This window comes from Setaria viridis, chromosome 7 (assembly GCF_005286985.2).
Source record: "Setaria viridis chromosome 7, Setaria_viridis_v4.0, whole genome shotgun sequence".
In the NCBI taxonomy this organism is placed as follows: Eukaryota; Viridiplantae; Streptophyta; class Magnoliopsida; order Poales; family Poaceae; genus Setaria; species Setaria viridis.
In genome coordinates this window covers 25,066,942-25,085,886 of record NC_048269.2, presented here as the reverse complement: position 1 = coordinate 25,085,886, position 18,945 = coordinate 25,066,942, and the positions used below count along the sequence as shown (strand labels likewise).

Below are 18,945 nucleotides of genomic sequence, written 5' to 3'. Positions count from 1 at the left end.
TTTATGGGCTCTGTCAAGGAGGTACACTGACTGGCAGCCATGGCCGCCATCAATGCCATCGGGCAGTAGTTCTGACAATGCTGATATGCGTCCAAGGCCATGGTCGTCTTTCCAGATATTATTTGATGATGACTTCGTGAGGTGGTCTTTCAGTTTTCATAGGAAGCCTCCATGGCCACCTCCAGCTCAACAAAATTTCTCATCCTTGACCTCTCTGCTAATTATGATGATGTGTGATGGACCTACTCTGCATCCCATGCAACGGTCGCCGTCGATACCCATGGTGTTCATGTGTGACAGTGCCAAGATTCGGCCAAGACCATTGCCACACCATCTCCCACACGTAGATGGTGGGATTAGTTCTTTTTGGTGCTTTGACTGGCTCCATCTGCCCCCATTGTTGTTCAATCCTTGTATACTTGGGCAATGTTCAGGAAAAGAACAAGAATTGTTGTGGGAAAATATAAACGCCAGGAAGCCACTATTGCAGAAGTTTAGTCTGGTAGAGTACACTGTGATGCATTCCTGGAATTCTGGAATCCAGAGGCAATTGCTTAGAGGAGTATTCAGAAATCAGTTCCAACCTTATGGCTTTGACATGGTGATGCTTGCTACTGAGACTAAGAGGTGATATCAAGAGTTTAAGCTATGCAATCCAGGAATTATCAATCTAAATTTGTTATTTGCACGAGAGATGAAGCAGCAAAAATGTTGTGATGATATTCCTGATTTATTGGTTCAGTTTTGGGATTTGCCAATGGCTTTACAAGAAGTCAGTGTTACTGTTGTTTTGCCTTCCCAGGTTCATAATTGCTTCAGTTTAGCAATTGGTGACATTGTGGTTGAGCTAAATACAGGGGCATTCCATTCTCCTAGGGGGGAAAGGAAAAACTGGATGGAATTGTTAGAAAATGCAGTGCTAATAAATATGGACAGTCTGATAGCAACATTATATAACCAACCATGTAAAAGGTTCAGATATGAAGCACATGCAGAAGTGGTTTTCAGTCATCAGGCATGGCCATTCTTATTGCTGCTGATCGCCAAGAATCTGCAACTGCCATGGGATCCAGGTGGTACTATGATTTTGATGAAGATTTTATTTCATCGACTTGGGGGCAAATCGGATCTTAAGAAGGGGGGAATGTTAGGGACTGACTATTGGGCCATATGGGCCATGAGCCGAGGGAGTCCAAGAGGCTGGGTCTGGAGTGCAAGGGCACGAGCTGCTTCAGTGATGGGCATCGAAGAAATACACAGAACAAGTCTGTCTCCTATTCTCCAATCCTCTAGATCCTCAACTATTCTGATTTCTCTCTATCTCTAGATCTTGCTGCTCTACTATCTCGATCCCCCTGCTGTGCTTTCCTATCCCAAACTCTATTTCCCTCATACTTGTATCAGCTACTATTGCATCAGATTGCCTGTGTCATTTCTATTGGATTAAGGAAGGGTTGCTAACAGCCTGCCCCTTATCTTCCAGCACAGCTAAGAGAATGCATTGATGAATCATTATAGCTATTTCCCAGGTACCAAAAGTCAGAAGACATTCCGTCAGTCTCGCGCGCCGTTTTCCCATCCTCTGCCTGCGTCGGATGGGCCGCATCGCGCTTCTGGGCCGATGATTGTCCTTTCTTATACGGTCCACAAACTCGTCCGCGCCGTCGTCATTCACGAGTTGTACATACTGGCCCATTCGCCCATGAGATATTAGGCCCAAGCCTTCTCACCATCGCCCAATGAAAGGCGCCACATTATTGCTATCTCCTTAATATTTTTGGTCAAGACGCTTGCATCTTATTCAAAAATTATGTAAGTACAATTATCAAATATATTTTAAACATTACTTTTTTATAATTATAATAAAATTTTAAAAAAGATGAATAACTAAATATTGTGAAAAGAGAGTCAGCAATAAATATTTCGATAGATAGAAAGAGTAATTGACTAGGTTGCCTATATGGGTTGAATGGCGGACAAATAAGAAAGGCTCCTGGCCTCTACTTCAGTGGGCTCGTGGACTGACCTATCGGTCAACAAAAGTCAAAAGGTAGGCTGCCTATATATGCCTCGGTGTGTATTTGCTTGTTGGTTTCCTGCTTCATGCGTTTTATCTTCGAGTCCCTATCAAAATGAATAGGAATTTCAAAATGAATAGTAATTTGAGATGAAGGGAATAGAACCTAAATCGGAATTGCTTGTCCCGCGACGTAGGTTCTCAGGGCTCTAACATAGTGTCATCATGAGATTTGAGAGAATTAGGCCAGTCTCAGTGTACGGTTTCACCAAAACTGCCATATCATTTTTTTTCAAAAAATGAAACTGTCACTTTTAGTGCATATTTTTATTACATAGTTTCATAGACAACCTGCAACATTTAATTTTTACGTAGAGTTATTATCAAATGTGTCATGTGACGAAACTATACCATCCTCGGTGTAAGTTTCATTGTGTTTCATTGGACTTGGTAACTATCATGTGAATTTCATGGGGATGAAACTCTCCTCTTCTCTCCTCATAATTAGGTTGCCAATTTAGCAAAACTGCTGATGTGGCATAGGATTTAATGTCCATGAAACCTCCATAACACTCCACCAAGACTGGCCTTACCCACTACATTTACTAGTAGATTCATTACATACATATCTGATACATCCCGAGAGAAATACAACACCACCAAATGCACTGATGCACTTCTAGTACGTTTATGACCAATGCACCTCCTGGCGCGAGAAGTTGCAAAGTTACCCTTACGCTGCGATGCATTTCGATTAATCGATCGCACTGGTGGAGCTGAAGTAAGAAACAAGCAGCAAAAGTTACTGCCGACCAAATCGCTGCACTCGATCCGCGCGTTTCACAGTTTTGCCTGTTGCGGCCTGGACACATTCTGCGTTGCGCGCTGCCGTATATGGCGGTGGCCGCCGATCCATCCGGTTGGTGGCGGCAGACGCTACGCTACCTCGTGCTCGACTGCTCGTGCGCGGGAGGGGGCAGCCATGATGGGCAGGTGCGGGTGCGCGGCGGGGCCCGAGGAGTATTGCAGCGCCCGCAACGTTGTTCGCCATTGGCTGCCCGCACCCCCTACCGCGGCCAGTAAGGTGCCGCCACGGCGGACGCCGCGGAAGGGGAAGGGACCGCGCGCACGTACGCACTCACGGCGGCGCCAATGATTCGTGCGGCGGGCCGACATGGGCCGACCGGAACTGGCCGGATAGATCGATCGTTCGGACGTGTGGCGCTGGCCGGCCGGCGGCCGCTCCGGTTTGCGGCCGTTACGAAGGTGCCTCCCCGATACTAGCTCGGAAGAGGTTTTATACAGCCGTGGCAGCTAGCAAACTTTGAGCTCCGATCGAGCAGCTGATCGATCGGTGGAAAAGCAAGCTAAAAGGTGAGCCGGTGAGGCAGCTCCATCGCATGATTCCTTCTGCATGCAAGTGGATAAGGAGGGCCATGGCACGGCGTTTTGCTGGTGCCGAGTGCCGACTGCCGAGGGCACTGATGATGATGCCGCGTGTGTCTTGTCGATGCATTGCATTAATTGCAGCAGGAATGCATGCGACGGCGAAGGTGCGGCGCCGGATGCACGTCGATCCGGCACTGGACCCGGGCCCGGGTTCGATTCGGATAATCGGATAAGACTAGCAGGGTAGCTTGGGTCCGTAGCCACATATCGTGGACGCCTTCGTTCGCCATACGGCCATAGTTAATACAAATGGTTTCTCACATGACACATTTCTGATCCAGTAAGATGCTGTCCTCTTCATCAGGCGTGCCTTGAGCCTCGGCAAGTCGGCGTCCTTACTGCCGAGTGTGTTCTCTCTGCACCATGCTGTAGCTGCAAACTGGAGTTCTGATTTCTGAATAACAGATGAACCAAAAGGCATGCAGACATCGCTACTGGAGGAGTAGTAGTAGTAGTAGTAGTATACTCGAGCGTGCAGGAGAACACAGAAATGAGCACGCGCCTGAAACCTTTTTGACCAATGCCTCACGCTTGTCCGCCGCCTTTTAACAGAGACTGACGACAGCCACTGTATGCATGCTCAGTCGTTGCTGCAAACCAGACCTTGCTCCATCTGCTTACAGCTCGAAATCATGACCGGAAGGATCGCCTACATGAAACCTGCAGGATCTATAGCTAGCTCGAGTAGTGGTCGAACCAAGAGACCTCGACTCCTCGAGTAGCTGGTTCCTGGGAGGCTGTGACCTCGACCGTATTGCGTTACTACAAGAATACACCAATACTCCGGTATACACATATATAATAAGAAAATGCAACTGCTAATGAGATCATAAAAAATGTCGAAATTAGGGGGGGGGGGGGGGGGGGGGGGGGGGGGGGCAGCGTGACGTCGGCATGCAGCTGGCCAGGATATATATGATGCGCCGTGTGTCGCACAGTCCTTTTGCTTCACTTCTCCCCCAGATCAAGATGCAGCGCACCACTCGCAGCAAGGCTGCTGTCCACCCAAATAAAACATCCGAGAATGCATCGCCATCCAAGCGGCCAAAAGTGCATCGGCATCTCCAATTCTATCCACTTGTTCCGTTCTTTGTGTGCTCCCAAAGGATGCGAGCCAGCCAGCCAGGCCAGCTCTGGGCATCGCCATCTGTCTCCCGGCCACACATTAGTTTAAGCACGCACCAAGTAGCACGTGTCGACTGCCAAGAACCCCTAGCAGCCTTCAACCAAGACGCCATGGCGATGAGAGCAAGAAACTTAATGATCGAGCAGCTGGAGTAGCTAGGGGCAGCCACGTCTAAGGGTTGGTCTCGTCTGATCGTCTCGTCCTGGTCGTGATCGACGATATAAGAATTGAAGCACGTGGAATATGTGTGTGGTCTCACACCACCGTTCGTTGGATCGGTTCGAACGAGTATGTGTAAATTGATCCTGCAACAGCGGCGTGAAAATGCCAAAAGCTAGGGCTTAGCTTTCATTCTTGCGTGCGAGGAAAGGGCGTGCATGGCACACTGAGGACCACAACTGTATTGAGATAGATCAGTTGCTTCATATAGCCAAGGGGTGTGCTTGCAGAAAACTGCGCGCTTGTTTGCTACCTGTTTCCGTAACACACGTATGATTGCTGCCAGCAATGCAATCCATCTGATACGAGTTTGATGTTTAGGAGTTTAGCTAACAGATATTCTGCTCTACCTCAGCTTGTTTTTCGGACTGCCGAACAAGGAACAACCTAGGAGCTTGGGCTGTTCAGAGTCTGGCAGTGTGTGGTGTAAATGCTTGGCTCCCGACAACAAGCTGCCATGCCTAAGGTTGGGTTTGCAAAAAAAAAAAAAACTTGGTGAGTGTTTGGTTCTTGACTAAAGCAAGGCTCGCCACAGCCTCCTAGCTCATCCACCACAGCTTTTGCCAAGGAAAGCGTGGCGAGTTTTTCCTGCGCCACGCTCCCATGGCGCGCCACTGCTGCCAAAACATTCCACCTGCCGCGAGTTTAACACCCCCTGATTAATTCACCACAGCTCCACGGCGGCTCTGCTTCCTTGGCAGGAGATTAGGTGACGTGGCGTCAATTTGTTTAATCGATTGATCGCCCCCGACGCTGCTTGAGCTTGACGGACAGGAGCCTGCATATCCTACCTCTAGCTCCTCTACCTATGGGAAATAAGCTGTCGTTTTTTTCTTCGTTTGGCGGCAGCGATAAGATTAGTTTGGTCACCGTTTTGATCAGATTTTCACAATAAAATCAAGATGAGGTATCGATTTTAGTTAGATATATTTTTTCTTAACTAATATATGTCGTTTGGCAGCTTGTGTTCTGTGTTACTCTTACTGATATATATTTACGCTAGCAACCAAACATGTGCCACAACTTTTTGTCAAATATTTATGGTAAGAATCCAAACAGCAATCACAGTGATTTTTCAAAGCTTAGTTGCGAACCGAACAGTCCATTTTTACCACAAAATGTGGCTTGCCATAATGTAGCGCGTACCTAACCTTAAGCGTGGTAAATTGTGATCAGGAACCAAACATGCCCACACTCTCACTGACTCCATGGGCCCTGTTTCAGAGCTGCCATAAAGCAGGGATGGATAATGATGAGGTCGAGCCCACGCCGGACCGCCCGCCGGCGCCTCTGCGAACCTCAGCACCACGCCGGCCGGCCCCACGGCTAGCCTTCATCATCTTATCTGGAACTGCTTTCTTTGAAGATTAAAGGGATGTAATCAGGTTTAGCATGCACTCTACTGACCACCGTACTTCGCATCTACGGATAAACACACCTCACTAAATAAGAACCAACAGTAGTCCTCCTGTCTGCCTTACACAGCTTGGTCTAAAACAAAGAATTGATTCCATGACGCATACAAAGCAAGTACATGCAGGTGCAAGCGTACATCGTATCAGATGATGGCCGGTAGACATTTAGTTACAGTCACAGTGTACATCAGCAGTACCCATCAGCCTTGCCAGGATATGGTAAAATTAAACAGCTAGTGACACATGACATTAGATAGCTCTAGCCCCAGCCCTGCTGGTCCTGTTTAATTCGTGACGTGTCTTGAAAGGCTTGGGATCCTTGCTTTTTGGCCTCTTTTTCAGGAAGGATACAAGCCGGAGTAGTGTGCGAGGGGCTTGCCTTATGTGGCACCGGGTTTCCATTTGGAGGAAGGTCGCCATCCGAAATATACTTAGGTCGGTCGAGAAACGGGACCGGCCGCGGCTGCTAGCCCACCTGAGAGCGACCATCGAGGATGGAGTGTGAGAGATATGTCTGTAACAAGGAAAGGATTCGTACTGTTGTGATCTTAGAGATTGACTCAGATTGCTTAGAGATAGGTTCTTCTTGTAATTCAAGTTATAAGGCAAACGAGTTCTAAATGATCACAATAGTATTCATGTATATCTCTTGGTGAATTTCACCCTATATAAACGTGTAACCGTGACCGGTTAAGATAGGCAACCACGTTTCCTCCTATTCTTACATGGTAATCAGAGCATCCTCTTCCACAAACATCCACAACATCCCAAACTAAGCCCATGGCGTCGTCATCTACCCCAGCACCGGCGCTACTAGGGGTTGTCTCTGAGAAATTAACTCGAGACAACTGCCTTCTATGGAAGGCTCAATTCCTTCATGCCATACGAGGAGCTCAACTCATGGTGATCCTAGATGGATCTACCCCTGAGCTGCCCAAGACTCTGGAGGTGGTCAAGGCAGATGGCAAGAAGGAGATCGTCCACAACTCTGAGTATGATTCCTGGGTTGCGAAAGATTGGCAAGTACTGAGCTACCTGTTGAATTCTCTCACCAAGGATGCATTGGCACCGATGGCAACAGCAACCACAACAGCAGAAACATGGGAGGCGCTTGAAAGGATGTTCTCGGCGCACTCCAAGGCGCGGATTGCAAATCAGCGCGTCCTACTCTCCACAACTAAGAAGGGTAACATGTCCTCCTTAGCTTCTTTCATTAAGATGTGTTCTTTCAAAGATGAATTAGCCACGGTTGGAAAGATTATGGATGATGATGAGATGGTTCACTTTATCTTGAATGGTCTTGACTTTGACTACAATCCTTTTGTGTCATCAATGCTTGGTCGTGTTGGCTTTCTCTGCTTGAGTGATTTGTATTCCCAGCTACTCACATATGATCAACGCATGGAGATGTATCAAGAAGGGGGTCAGTTCAAGTCATCAGCTAACATGGCTGGTAGAGGATGCGGCTACAGCTAAAGAGGTCATGGCCGTGGCAATAACAACAATCGTGGTTGTGGCCGCGGCAATGGTGGTCACGGTGGATCATATCATGGCAGCAGCTCCAACCCTAGCAACACCAACACGTCCAAGCAAGGTGGACCCAATAACAAGACGGTTTGTCAAATTTGCAAGAAGGTAGGACATGAAGCAAATCGCTGCTGGTATAGATATGATGATGATGAAGATCAACAAAATCAGAAGACGGCAGGGGCGGCTACTACTGGTTATGGCTATGACACAAACTGGTATGTAGACAGTGGAGCTATAGTTGGCCATTTGGCCCGGGCACTACGGGCCGGCCCAAGCATGGCACTAAGAAGCATGGTCCAGGAATGGCCTGGCTCGACGCCCATCGTGCCAGTGCCTAGCACGGCCCGTAGGTAGTGCCGGGCCTGGGCCACCAATCTGGCCCACAGTGCCGGCACGGGCACGGCACGCTTAATGGGCTGGCACTATGCTGGCCCGATAAATATCAGTTGTTGGATCTCCTAACTAAACCAGAGCCGTTAGATTCACATCAAGTCATATATAATCGTGGAAACCCTAGAGTTCCTCACTCTCTATTCTCTTCCTCGTCTCTGTTTTTCCCACACAAGGCGGCGGCGGCAGCGCCTTCCTCCCTCTGTCCATGGCTGCCCCCTCCAATCCTCCCCTCCCTCTCCATCTCCTCCACCAAAAAGGAGCGCCCTGACCACGGGCGGCAAGCTCTAGATGAATGGATCACCTACGACAGCCACCTCGTCTGGAGCGGCACCGACAGCCAGGATAGGAGCGTCGCCCTCAGCACCTGGCACCGCGGCGACGATGGAGCGGGTAGCGTGACGTCGGGCCAACGCGGGCACGCCGAGCTACCGTGCTCGATAGCATGGCACGACACGGCTAACCGCCCATAGGGCCGTGCCAGGGCCGAGATGTCGGCACGGTGGCACTACACGGCACGGCACGGCTAAGCCACCGTGCCGCATAGTGCCATGCCGCGCTATGCCCGTGCGGCCCGGTTGGCCATGTATAAGTGGAGCTTCTGATCATGTTACTAGTGAACTTGAGAAGATGACAGTCCATGACAAGTATAATGCACGAGATCAAGTACATGCGGCCCAATGTAACATGTATAAAAATTAGTAACATTAGTCATACAACTTTACATACCCCTAGCAAAAATATTATTCTAAAAAATATCCTTCATGTTCCTAGTGCTAGCAAGAATTTAGTTTCTGTTTACAAGCTAGCTCGAGACAATGATGGCTTCATAGAATTTCATCCAAATTTCTTTGGTATAATGGATCAGGAAACGAAAAAAGTCATCCATCAAGGTAGATCCCGATGTGGTCTCTCCCTTAGGATCTCATCTATCTTCAGAAGATTCCAGAAAACAAGCCTTTGTAGTCAATAAGCCTTTAACTACACGATGGCATAGTAGACTTGGTCATCCAGCTCTTCCTATTATAGAAAAAATTCTTAGTTTAAATAAACTTCCGTGTGCTAGTGATAAAGATTCAGATTTTATTTGTAATTCTTGTCAGATGGCTAAGAACCGTCAGCTTCCATATCCTATATCAAACAGTTCATATGAATCTCCCCTTGATTTAATTTTCTCTGACGTGTGGGGACCTGCTCCCTTATCTGTGGGCGACATAGCTACTATGTTAGCTTTATTGATGATTTCAGCAAATATACATAGATCTATCTGCTAAAGAAAAAATCCGATGTATTTCAAGTTTTCCAAAATTTCCAACAACTTGTAGAAAGAAAATTCAATCGAAAGATTAAGTCTATGCAATCAGATTAGGGAGGACAATATGAGAAGTTAAATTCTTTCTTTCAACGCACAGGAATAACACATCGAGTTTCTTGTCCTCACGCCCATCAACAAAACCGTGCTGCCGAAAGGAAGCACCGCCATATAGTTGAGGTAGGTCTTGAAATATTGGGATCATGCTTTTCTTATTAACCTCCTTCCAAGCAAAGTCATTGGCTATAATGTTCCTGTTGCTTGGCTTCTTCAAGAAATTCCAGATTATTTGTTTGCGCTTGTTGGCCTAATTTGCGACCATACAACTCACGAAAGCTTTCTTTCCGCTCTACTCGTTGCGCCTTTCTAGGATATAGTGCTATGCACAAGGGGTTTAACTGTCTCGACATCTCTACTGGACGCATCTACATCTCTAGAGATGTTATCTTTAATGAGGATTTTTTTCCCTTTTGCCCATCTCAATCCTAACGTCGGTGCTCAATTGCGCCAAGAAATTATTCTTTTACCCTCGCATTTGCTTAAACATGGGGATGTAAGTTGTGTAACTAATGTTACTAATGATCTTGGTGAGAATGTTGATGATGCACAGGTACCTCATCTAGCAAATTCGGAGTTAAACAGTGGAGAAGAAGCTGCATAGGGTAATAATGCAGGCGTTGGTGGAGTTCCAGCTGCAAAGGATCCTAGCGGCAGATCCCAGGCGGATACACCTGCGCTAGCCACCGGAGGATCGGGCGCGGAATCCTGGGCGGATCCACCTGCGCCAGCCGGAGCCGCTCTGAGCGTGACGCGTGGAGGGGGGCAGGAGATTTGTCTCCCATGCGTGTCCCCCGGGCCTCCCAGTCGCCGACCGCGCACGCACCTTGGGCCTCTCCGTCGCCGACACATGTCGCCTGGTCCCCATCCCCACCGACAACTCCAGCGGTCCTGCCTGCGAGCTCGCCTGGTGGATCTTCTGCGCCTCCCACCGGATCAGCTGTGCTGCCGCAACCACCAGAAAATGATGTTCTTCCTCAACGGTGCACACGACTTTAACATGGTATTGTCCAACCCAAAAAGTTTACAATCCCACCAGAAAATGATGTTCTTCCTCAACGGCGCACACGACTTCAACATGGTATTGTCCAACCCAAAAGGTTTACAGATGGGACTGTTAGGTATGGAAATTTTTGTGCTACCTAAGGATGACATAACCCAAGGATGGCTACAACCTAATTGACTGCAAATGGGTGTACAAGGTTAAAAAGAAGGCTGATGGGACAATTAATAGATACAAGACACGATTGGTAGCAAAAGGTTTTCGACAAATATATGTAATTGATTATGAGGACACATTTAGTCTAGTTGTCAAGATTACTACTGTGAGGCTTGTCTTGTCTTTAGCAATGTCCAGAGGTTGGTGCTTAAGACAGTTGGATGTTCAGAATGCGTTTCTGCATGGTGTTCTGGAAGAGGAGGTATATATGAAACAACCTTTAGGTTTTGAAAGAGTTGATGCTCCACATCTAGTGTGTAGACTTGATAAAACAATTTATGGTCTGAAACAAGCTCCGCGTGCTTGGTATGCAAGGTTGAGCTCTAAGCTTATTGATATTGGGTTCATAGCTTCAAAATCAGATAATTCTCTATTTATTTATCAAAAATCAGAAGTTGTTATTTTTATGCTTATATATGTTGATGATATCATTGTCACTAGTTCTTCTAGTGAAGCTATTTCGGCCCTGCTATCAGATATGAGGAAAGAATTTGCTCTAAAGGATCTTGGTGACTTGAATTACTTCTTGGGAATTGAGCTTCAGAGAAGTGAGGAAGGATTGTTGCTTTCTCAAGAAAAGTATGCGCAAGAGATCTTGACACGGGTTGGTATGGTGAAGTGTAAAGGCTCTCCAACACCATTATCAAGTTTGGAAAAACTCTCAAGTTTTGAAGGTGAACCGCTAGGTCTAGAGGACGATACACTTTACATGAGTATAGTTGGGGCATTGCAATATCTTACTCTTACACGGCTGGATCTAACCTTTGCAGTTAACAAGGTATGTCAATTTTTGCATGCACCGACATCTATTCATTGGACTGCTGTTAAACGAATTCTTCGTTATGTTCAATATACACTGAATGTTGGGTTAAATATAAAGAAGTCAAATTCAATAACCTTGAGTGCCTTCTCTGATGCTGATTGAGCTGGAAGTGTTGATGATAGAAAATCTACTGAAGGATTTGCAATATTTTTCGGTCCTAACCTTGTGTCTTGGAGTGCTAGAAAGCAGGCTACGGTCTCAAGGTCTAGCACTGAAGTAGAATATAAGTCTATGGCTAATGCTACTGCAGAGTTGATTTGGCTAGAGTCATTGTTATTGGAACTTGAAGTGCAATTGACACAGCCGCCTATTCTATGGTGTGACAATTTGTGAGCCACTTATCTTTCAGCAAAATCCGATCTTTCATGCTCGAGCAAAATATATAGAAATTGATTTTCACTTTGTTCGAGAGCGAGTAACCAAGAAGCAACTGCAAACCAGATTGGTATCTACACATGATCAGGTTGCAGATGGATTCACCAAAGCTTTGCTGGTTGGTAAGCTAGAAGTTTTCAAGAACAATCTAAATCTCAAAAGGAAGAGAAGTTTAGATTGAGGGAGGATGCTAGAGATATGTTTGTAACAAGAAAAGGATTCGTACTGTTGTGATCTTAGAGATTGACTCGGGTTGCTTAGAGATAGATTCTTCTTGTAATTCAAGTTATAAGGCAAACGAGTTTCAGATGATCACAATAATATTCATATATATCTCTTGGTGAATTTCACCCTATATAAACGTACAACTATAACCGGCTAAGATAGGCAATCACGTTTCCTTCTATTCTTACATGGAGAGCCAGCAAAAGCTCCCTCCAGAGCTTAGATGAGTTGCTGTGGTACTGACAGCTAGCTATTGTAGACACGACCAACCGAGGACAGGTGCAGCTAGCGTGGGACTCAAGTGTGTCCACGGCATGGATTACCCAGCAACAGTAAAATTTGCACAGATCAGTGGGGGCTAGCGTTAACTGAAGAGAAGAGCTCTTAACCTACGATGAACGCACTAAAAGATCAGAAACCATGTACATATACATCGCGTTTTCGAGTGCCTACAGGAGCTATGATTCCACGTATAATTGCGAAGATCGATCGATGGTCCTGGACCACGCAGTCAATAACAGGGAGTGAGCTGTGGATTACATGTGACGACGTCACTTGCATTGTTTAACGTCTGGTTCAGGGAGCCCGGTGATCGCGCAGTGCAATCGATTGATCGATCGATTAGTAGGTTACAATCATGAGAATGCATCCCACCATTGCCGTTGATGGCCATGATAACTTGGCTTTCAGGGCCACACACGCCGGTGCACGTTTCGGTTAAGGCTCGGTCGAATGAGACAATTGCCCATCACCGACAAGCGAAAGGACTGGAGCAGAACCTTTTACCAGCCACACCGTTGCACTACTACTCCCTCCTCCAGGCCTGTCTCTGAATTTCAGAAGAATAATGGTGGCAGCAGCTGCTCTGGCCTTTTTCTGCTGGCTCGCCTCAGGCATCGGCCATCATTGCTGCTGCTGCCTGCCTGCAGCCTCCCTCTCTGCATGTTGCACCGAAAGGCCCTGGACTCGCGTGTTGCTAAACTTGCTAGCGCACCACTACATAAGCTAGCTTCGCTCACGGCAGCGGCCGGAACCAGTCTTGGCGCCGGAGGAGGCGAGGTGATCGCTGAGAGGCCGGCCGGCACAGACAACAGACAGCGCGGGGGGCGGCGGTCGCTGTCGTCGACGGGTGAGGCGAGGTGGCGGTTACGGCGAAGAAGGCCAATAGAAAAACGCGGGGGGAGCGAGAGATCGGGGGAGATCTCCGCGTCGCTGTCCGCCCGTGCTGCTCCTGGATTGCACACTGAGCCTTGGCCTGCAATCCATCCGCGCTTTCCGGCGCCACCCACCACCGGCCACCGCCATATATACCCGCGCCGCGGCCTTATCCCGCCTCTCGATCTATCCATCGATCCATCATCGGCTGACGAAAGCGAGGGGGGCGCCGGGCCGGGGCTTCCCAGCAAGGTAGCCTCCAATCCTCCATTTCCTTCTCCTCTCGATGATCTCTCGCGCTGTTGCTCATTTGCTGAACTGCTGATGCATGATATGTGCGCGCACAGTTGTTTCTTCGTCTTCGTCGGCGAGGTAAAGGGAGCGGCGAAACGTTGGCCCCGGTGCTCCAGTACACTTGCAGACGACTGAGGCCTAGCTTTGGCATTGGGCACAAAAAACAAGCTACCTCCAGGTAATTAACCAGCTAGGCGCTAGTTCACATCTCTAGGTTCCGAGATAGTCCCAGCTAAGTACTCCAGTCTATTGATCGTATCTGAAAGACAAGCCAATAGTAGGGATCCGTAAGGACATACTAGACAGTTGTCTATTCTTTGAGAAAATAACAGAAGTCAAATTATGTTTGGGGATTGTTTACTGCAGTCTTTACAATATCTCCTTTTGGTTTAATGGGGAAAAAATGCCCTAATATGGTTCAAGGCCCTTAGGGTGCCTTTATCAGTAATATATGATGTGTTTCCCTCGGGGTTTGAATTAGTTTTTGACAGCAACGTTGAATTGAACTGTGTTTTGCAATTTTTCCTCGTTAGCAAAATGAGCCTTGAAAATTTTCTTTTACCATGTTATCATTTGATCGGGTTTCTAAGTGGGTGTTCTGACTGTTCGATCTATTAATTTAGCATTTGTGAATCCAACGTAAAGTTTCACGTGGGCAGAAATCTAGCTTCATTGACACAAAAGAAACATAAACAAAAGCAAGATATTGGATTTCGTATGGGTAATCGTATGATGAAAGTATAAGCCTGCTTCTGCCTATAGTGCCACGTACAATGATTCTCACCTTTTTCCTATACAAACATTTTTTTTTGTTTCTTCACAGCTAAATAAAGAATTATATTTAAGAGCTTTGGTCGATCAATCTAAGGTTTGACTGCTAGAGCAAACAAAATTATCTAGATTGGTATCCTTTTGTCTCATATGCTTGACGTTTCCAGCTAAAATTCTTAAACTCTGACTAATAACTTTTTCAAATATATAGTTTGGAAATATAAAAACCATATGCATAGATTTGTTTCCAAAGTATCTTTATAATCTCATAAATTTATTAGATTATATAAATATGTACAAATGGAAAATAGTGACGAATATTACACTCTGAAGGCCACAAATTTTATGTTCTTTTGACCGGAGGGAGTACCATCAAACTCTAGGGGAGAAGTGCATTGATAAATATAATGTAAATGTTGTGTGTCACGTTCTGGTTTTGGCCATATTTTTTCCAAGTAATTAGCCTATTACGTTTAGGCTCTCAATCCCTGTTTAGCCATTGCCACTGCGTGTGAGATCTTTGTCTCGTGTACGCATACTGGCACTGCTGCTACAGAGATCTTTGTCTCGCATCCTAGCGTTTAGACATGACAGAGGATCCGAGGCTTTCATGAATTAAGGTGTGTTCTGCTCGAGGAGATTAGTGACCGCTAAGAGAAGACATTTAAAATAAGTAGTCCGCATTGCGACAAAAAGACTGCGCGATTGCGCGTAAAGTAGTCAATGAGACTTTTCTGCCTTTTTAGCAAGGAGAGCGCGTGTTGCCGCGCATAGGATTTGTGTCTCCTTATGGTGTAGCCACTGTGAGCCTCCAGCACTCAGTGCACCAAACCCGTGGCCGCAGCCTTCGAAATTCGATGTACCGAGCCTGTTGGTGGAGCTTATGAAACTCAGTGCACAAAACCCGTGGCTATAGCCTCCGTAATTCGGTATACCAAACCTATGGTTGTCGGTTAACATGCCCCAGGAATAATTGGCAAAGTATAGCTTTGGAGGGTAATTTCCGTCAAGAGGCGTACACAAAAAAGTACTCGGCGCGTTGTCCTACATGCGGAAAAACAAGCCGGAAAAATTATATGGAATAATTAAAAAAGTTATTTAGCTTGATTCGTAGACGATTGTCGATGAAGCCGTGACGGCTGTCTATGAAGCCATGATGATTGTTGATGAAGTTAGTCGGAGTCGATTCTAACTAGTTGTCGATGGTGTGACGTCCGTCCTCAACTAGTTTCTAGTCGAGACGAGTAGTCGAGGTAGCCGTCGGTGAGTCGCTGCAGCTGGTGTTGCCGATTGTTGGCGTTACCACGCGATCGAAGATCTCCTCTGGTAAATCTTAGTGTGTAGGTAGCAATTTGCTTCTAATTTAACTTCCAGCAGGGAACAGCGTTGACCGCGTTGATTGTTTCTTGATTTTAATACTTAGCTTTGATGCCTTGGGAATCTCTTCACCGCGTCGAACTTGGCAACTGGAGGCAATTCACTGAGATTGCATCGTCAGCTCCTTGCACATCGTTCAATTCAACTCGGAGAAGGCAGCAACGAACGCACAATAGCTGGTACTTATGCGGAATTGCTCCGCACGCAGTGCGATTTTTTTTCGAACAATGACCACCACGGTGAATTGCTGGTGATGGGGTAGATTTGTCTGCTTCGATCTCCAACTCGGCGACTCCGCTTTGTAACATAATAGAATCAGGCTTGGAATTGACGCAGGAACTCGTCGAGCTGTTGATTGGTTGAAACAGAACAACCTCACCGCCCGAATAGATTGATCTTGATGAGTAGGTCCTTCAAGCTCGTCTGATGATCTCGACGATTACCCCTACCTGGTGCGCCGGATGTCGATGTTTTATACCTGGCAACCTACCGAGGGTTATCTCGAGGTATTAGATTGGTTGGTGGGGAATCGTCGGACCTGGAACTCGAAGATAAAAGCGAGGACACAAGACAAAGATTTATACAGGTTCGGGTCGCCAGAGTAGCGTAATACCCTAGGTCCTATTTTTAGTGTTATATATTGCGCCTTGCGCTTGGGTGTTGTTTGGTATTGAAGATTTGGTCCTCTGTTGTGTTCTGCCGATCTAGGTACCCCTACCTTCCTTTATATACTTCAGAGGGTGAGATTACTAGTCGGTTACAAGGTAGGAGTCCTATTAGACTTATAGGGTATGAGTTCTAGTAGGATTACAGGGAATCCTAGTATAGGGTATGAGTTCTAGTAGAATTACAGAGAATCCTACTAGGAGTCCATCTTCTTTCTTCTTGCGGGTACTGAAGATCTATCCCTGACAGTAGAGAACTGATGGTCATGTTTTGCTAATTGCATCGGAAAATTGTTCCTTGTCCTAACATTCATATATTCTTGAACAGGATTGAGTCTCGTCATGCATGTATTCTTATCACTGAGTTAATATTATGTTCTCTGGATTAGTATAAAAGTAGCCAAAATACTAGCTGATAAACAAAATTGTGTCTAGACGATAACTTTTTTAACCACGGTGCAGTGAGGTTTGGTCAACATCCGGCAGAATATAACTTGGACCGGAAGAAGAAGATGGACGCCTTCACCCATGTTCCTCCAGGTTTTCGTTTTCACCCTACTGATGAGGAACTCGTTGACTACTACCTTAGGAAAAAGGTAGCACTGAAGAAGATAGACTTGGATGTTATAAAAGATGTGGATCTGTACAAAATTGAACCTTGGGATCTACAAGGTAATCACAGCTCCACTGATGCTACAAGCTTGCAAACATTGAAATCTACACTTGAAACATGAGTATAAATGATACGCTTCTTATGAACTCACTCATGCATCTGAAACTCCTCAATGGATGTAGTAAGCTCTAACCCAACTTTCTATACATGATTTTGAACCAGAAAAATGCAAGATTGGAAACGAAGAGCAGAACGAGTGGTACTTCTTCAGTCATAAGGACAAGAAATACCCTACGGGCACTCGCACCAACAGGGCAACGACGGCCGGTTTCTGGAAGGCCACCGGAAGGGACAAGCCGATCTACGTGAAGAACTGCCTCGTAGGGATGAGGAAGACACTGGTTTTCTACAAGGGCCGGGCGCCCAATGGACAGAAATCAGACTGGATCATGCACGAGTATCGCTTGGAGACCCACGAAACAGGAATCCCACATGTAAGCTTCACAGTCCCAGGAACTGATGCTCATCTCCACATGTATGCCTGACGCATGTCAGCATCCTACGCGTTCGTTGTTCTTCAGCACGTGCCTAACAAAAGGTTATATGCATGTCATTCAGGAGGAAGGCTGGGTGGTCTGCAGGGTGTTCAGGAAGAGGCTCGCCACTGTCCAGAGAATGGCAGGGGACTCGCCTTACTGGTTCAACGACCACGCCGGGTTCATGGCGCCGGAGCTGGGCTCGCCGAGGCAGGTGGCGCATCACCAGCAGAGCGCTGTGATGTACCACAGGGCCCAGAGCAGCTACCCTTGCAAGGTGGAGCTGGACTACCACCACCTCCTTCCCCAGGAGCACTTCCTGCAGCAGCTTCCTCAGCTGGAGAGCCCCAACAAGCTCCCTGACCTCATCGGCCATGTAGCCACTACTCTCCAACCATGCAGCCTTACGCCGGAGCATGGCGCCGCCCCTCGCTACACGGTGGAGGAGCTCCATGCCGAGCCGGTCTATCTGACGGGTGGGGATGCGTCAGGCACAGATTGGAGGGCTCTCGACAAGTTCGTGGCGTCTCAGCTCAGCCACGGTGACACTGACACCACCCCGAAGGAATCCAGTTACTCCAATCCGGTGCAGGTGTTTCAGCAGGCTGAGGAGAAGGAAGAAGAGGCCCTGGACTACGTGTCAACGTCAGCCTCCTGCGGAGGGGATAACGACCTGTGGAAATAACAGTGTCAATGGTATATACACACTAAATCACTGATGCATTGCATTGTACAAGCCAATAACGTTGTGGTGTGATTGATGTAACGTAGTGTATAACTAGCCAACCAATTCATGTGTCACGGTAAAGAAAAGTACCGTACATAATAATGTGTAACCGATCGACGAAGTTACACTTCTATGAATAAGTTGGCATAAGGTCTGATGTTGATACGGTTAGCAACTGACCTGGCAATTTGTGAAGATTTATAGTTAAAGTGCCAAAAGACAATGCCTATTTGTATTGTCCATGTATACAGGTGTAGCTATTGTCATTCTTCATTTTACCATCTTGTGTGTGTCTTTTGTTTAAGGAAATAAAAAGAACTCCGTCCCTCTCACATTATAGGTTGATATGACTTTTCTAGATACATAACTTTTGTTATGCTCCTAGATATACGCTATGTTCAAATACATAACTTTTCTACGTTATGTTTATAAATGTAATAAAAACTAAAAAAAATTAAAACGACCTATAATTTGGGATAGAGAAAGTATCTCTCAATAAATTTTGATTCTGAGGGAGGCTGCGACATGTGCGACAGTAGTAAATATTAATTAAGTAAATAAATTAGAAACACACTTCCTATACTTCGACACAATAGAGTGGTACGCAACTATACGCCACAACCTGTGAAGAACTAATGGCAATGTTAGGG

At 46.6% G+C, this 18,945-nt stretch overlaps 1 protein-coding gene and 1 non-coding gene across 2 annotated transcripts; both read left to right on the top strand.

Annotated features, from left to right (window-relative positions):
• Positions 1–7,483: 7,483 nt before the first annotated feature.
• On the top strand, positions 7,484–7,622 carry LOC117866078 (small nucleolar RNA Z247). The gene has a single exon (XR_004642771.1). It is a non-coding gene; the product is annotated as a small nucleolar RNA Z247 (small nucleolar RNA).
• A 5,578-nt stretch (positions 7,623–13,200) lies between these two features.
• Positions 13,201–18,573, top strand: LOC117862871 (NAC domain-containing protein 7). Its single transcript, XM_034746411.2, has 5 exons — positions 13,201–13,564; positions 13,660–13,784; positions 16,882–17,091; positions 17,255–17,526; positions 17,651–18,573. Exons 3-5 carry the CDS (start codon positions 16,932–16,934, stop codon positions 18,251–18,253), a joined length of 1,035 nt encoding a protein of 344 aa, XP_034602302.1. The 5' UTR covers positions 13,201–13,564; positions 13,660–13,784; positions 16,882–16,931; the 3' UTR covers positions 18,254–18,573.
• Positions 18,574–18,945: the final 372 nt, after the last annotated feature.

Excerpts from the sequence above, each read along its gene's own strand:
- LOC117862871 (XM_034746411.2), top strand. The coding sequence starts at position 16,932 with ATGGACGCCTTCACCCATGTTCCTCCAGGTTTTCGTTTTCACCCTACT. Across the intron at positions 17,092-17,254 it reads TGAACCTTGGGATCTACAAG|AAAAATGCAAGATTGGAAAC; the intron begins GTAATCACAGCT and ends ATTTTGAACCAG. Across the intron at positions 17,527-17,650 it reads ACGAAACAGGAATCCCACAT|GAGGAAGGCTGGGTGGTCTG; the intron begins GTAAGCTTCACA and ends CATGTCATTCAG.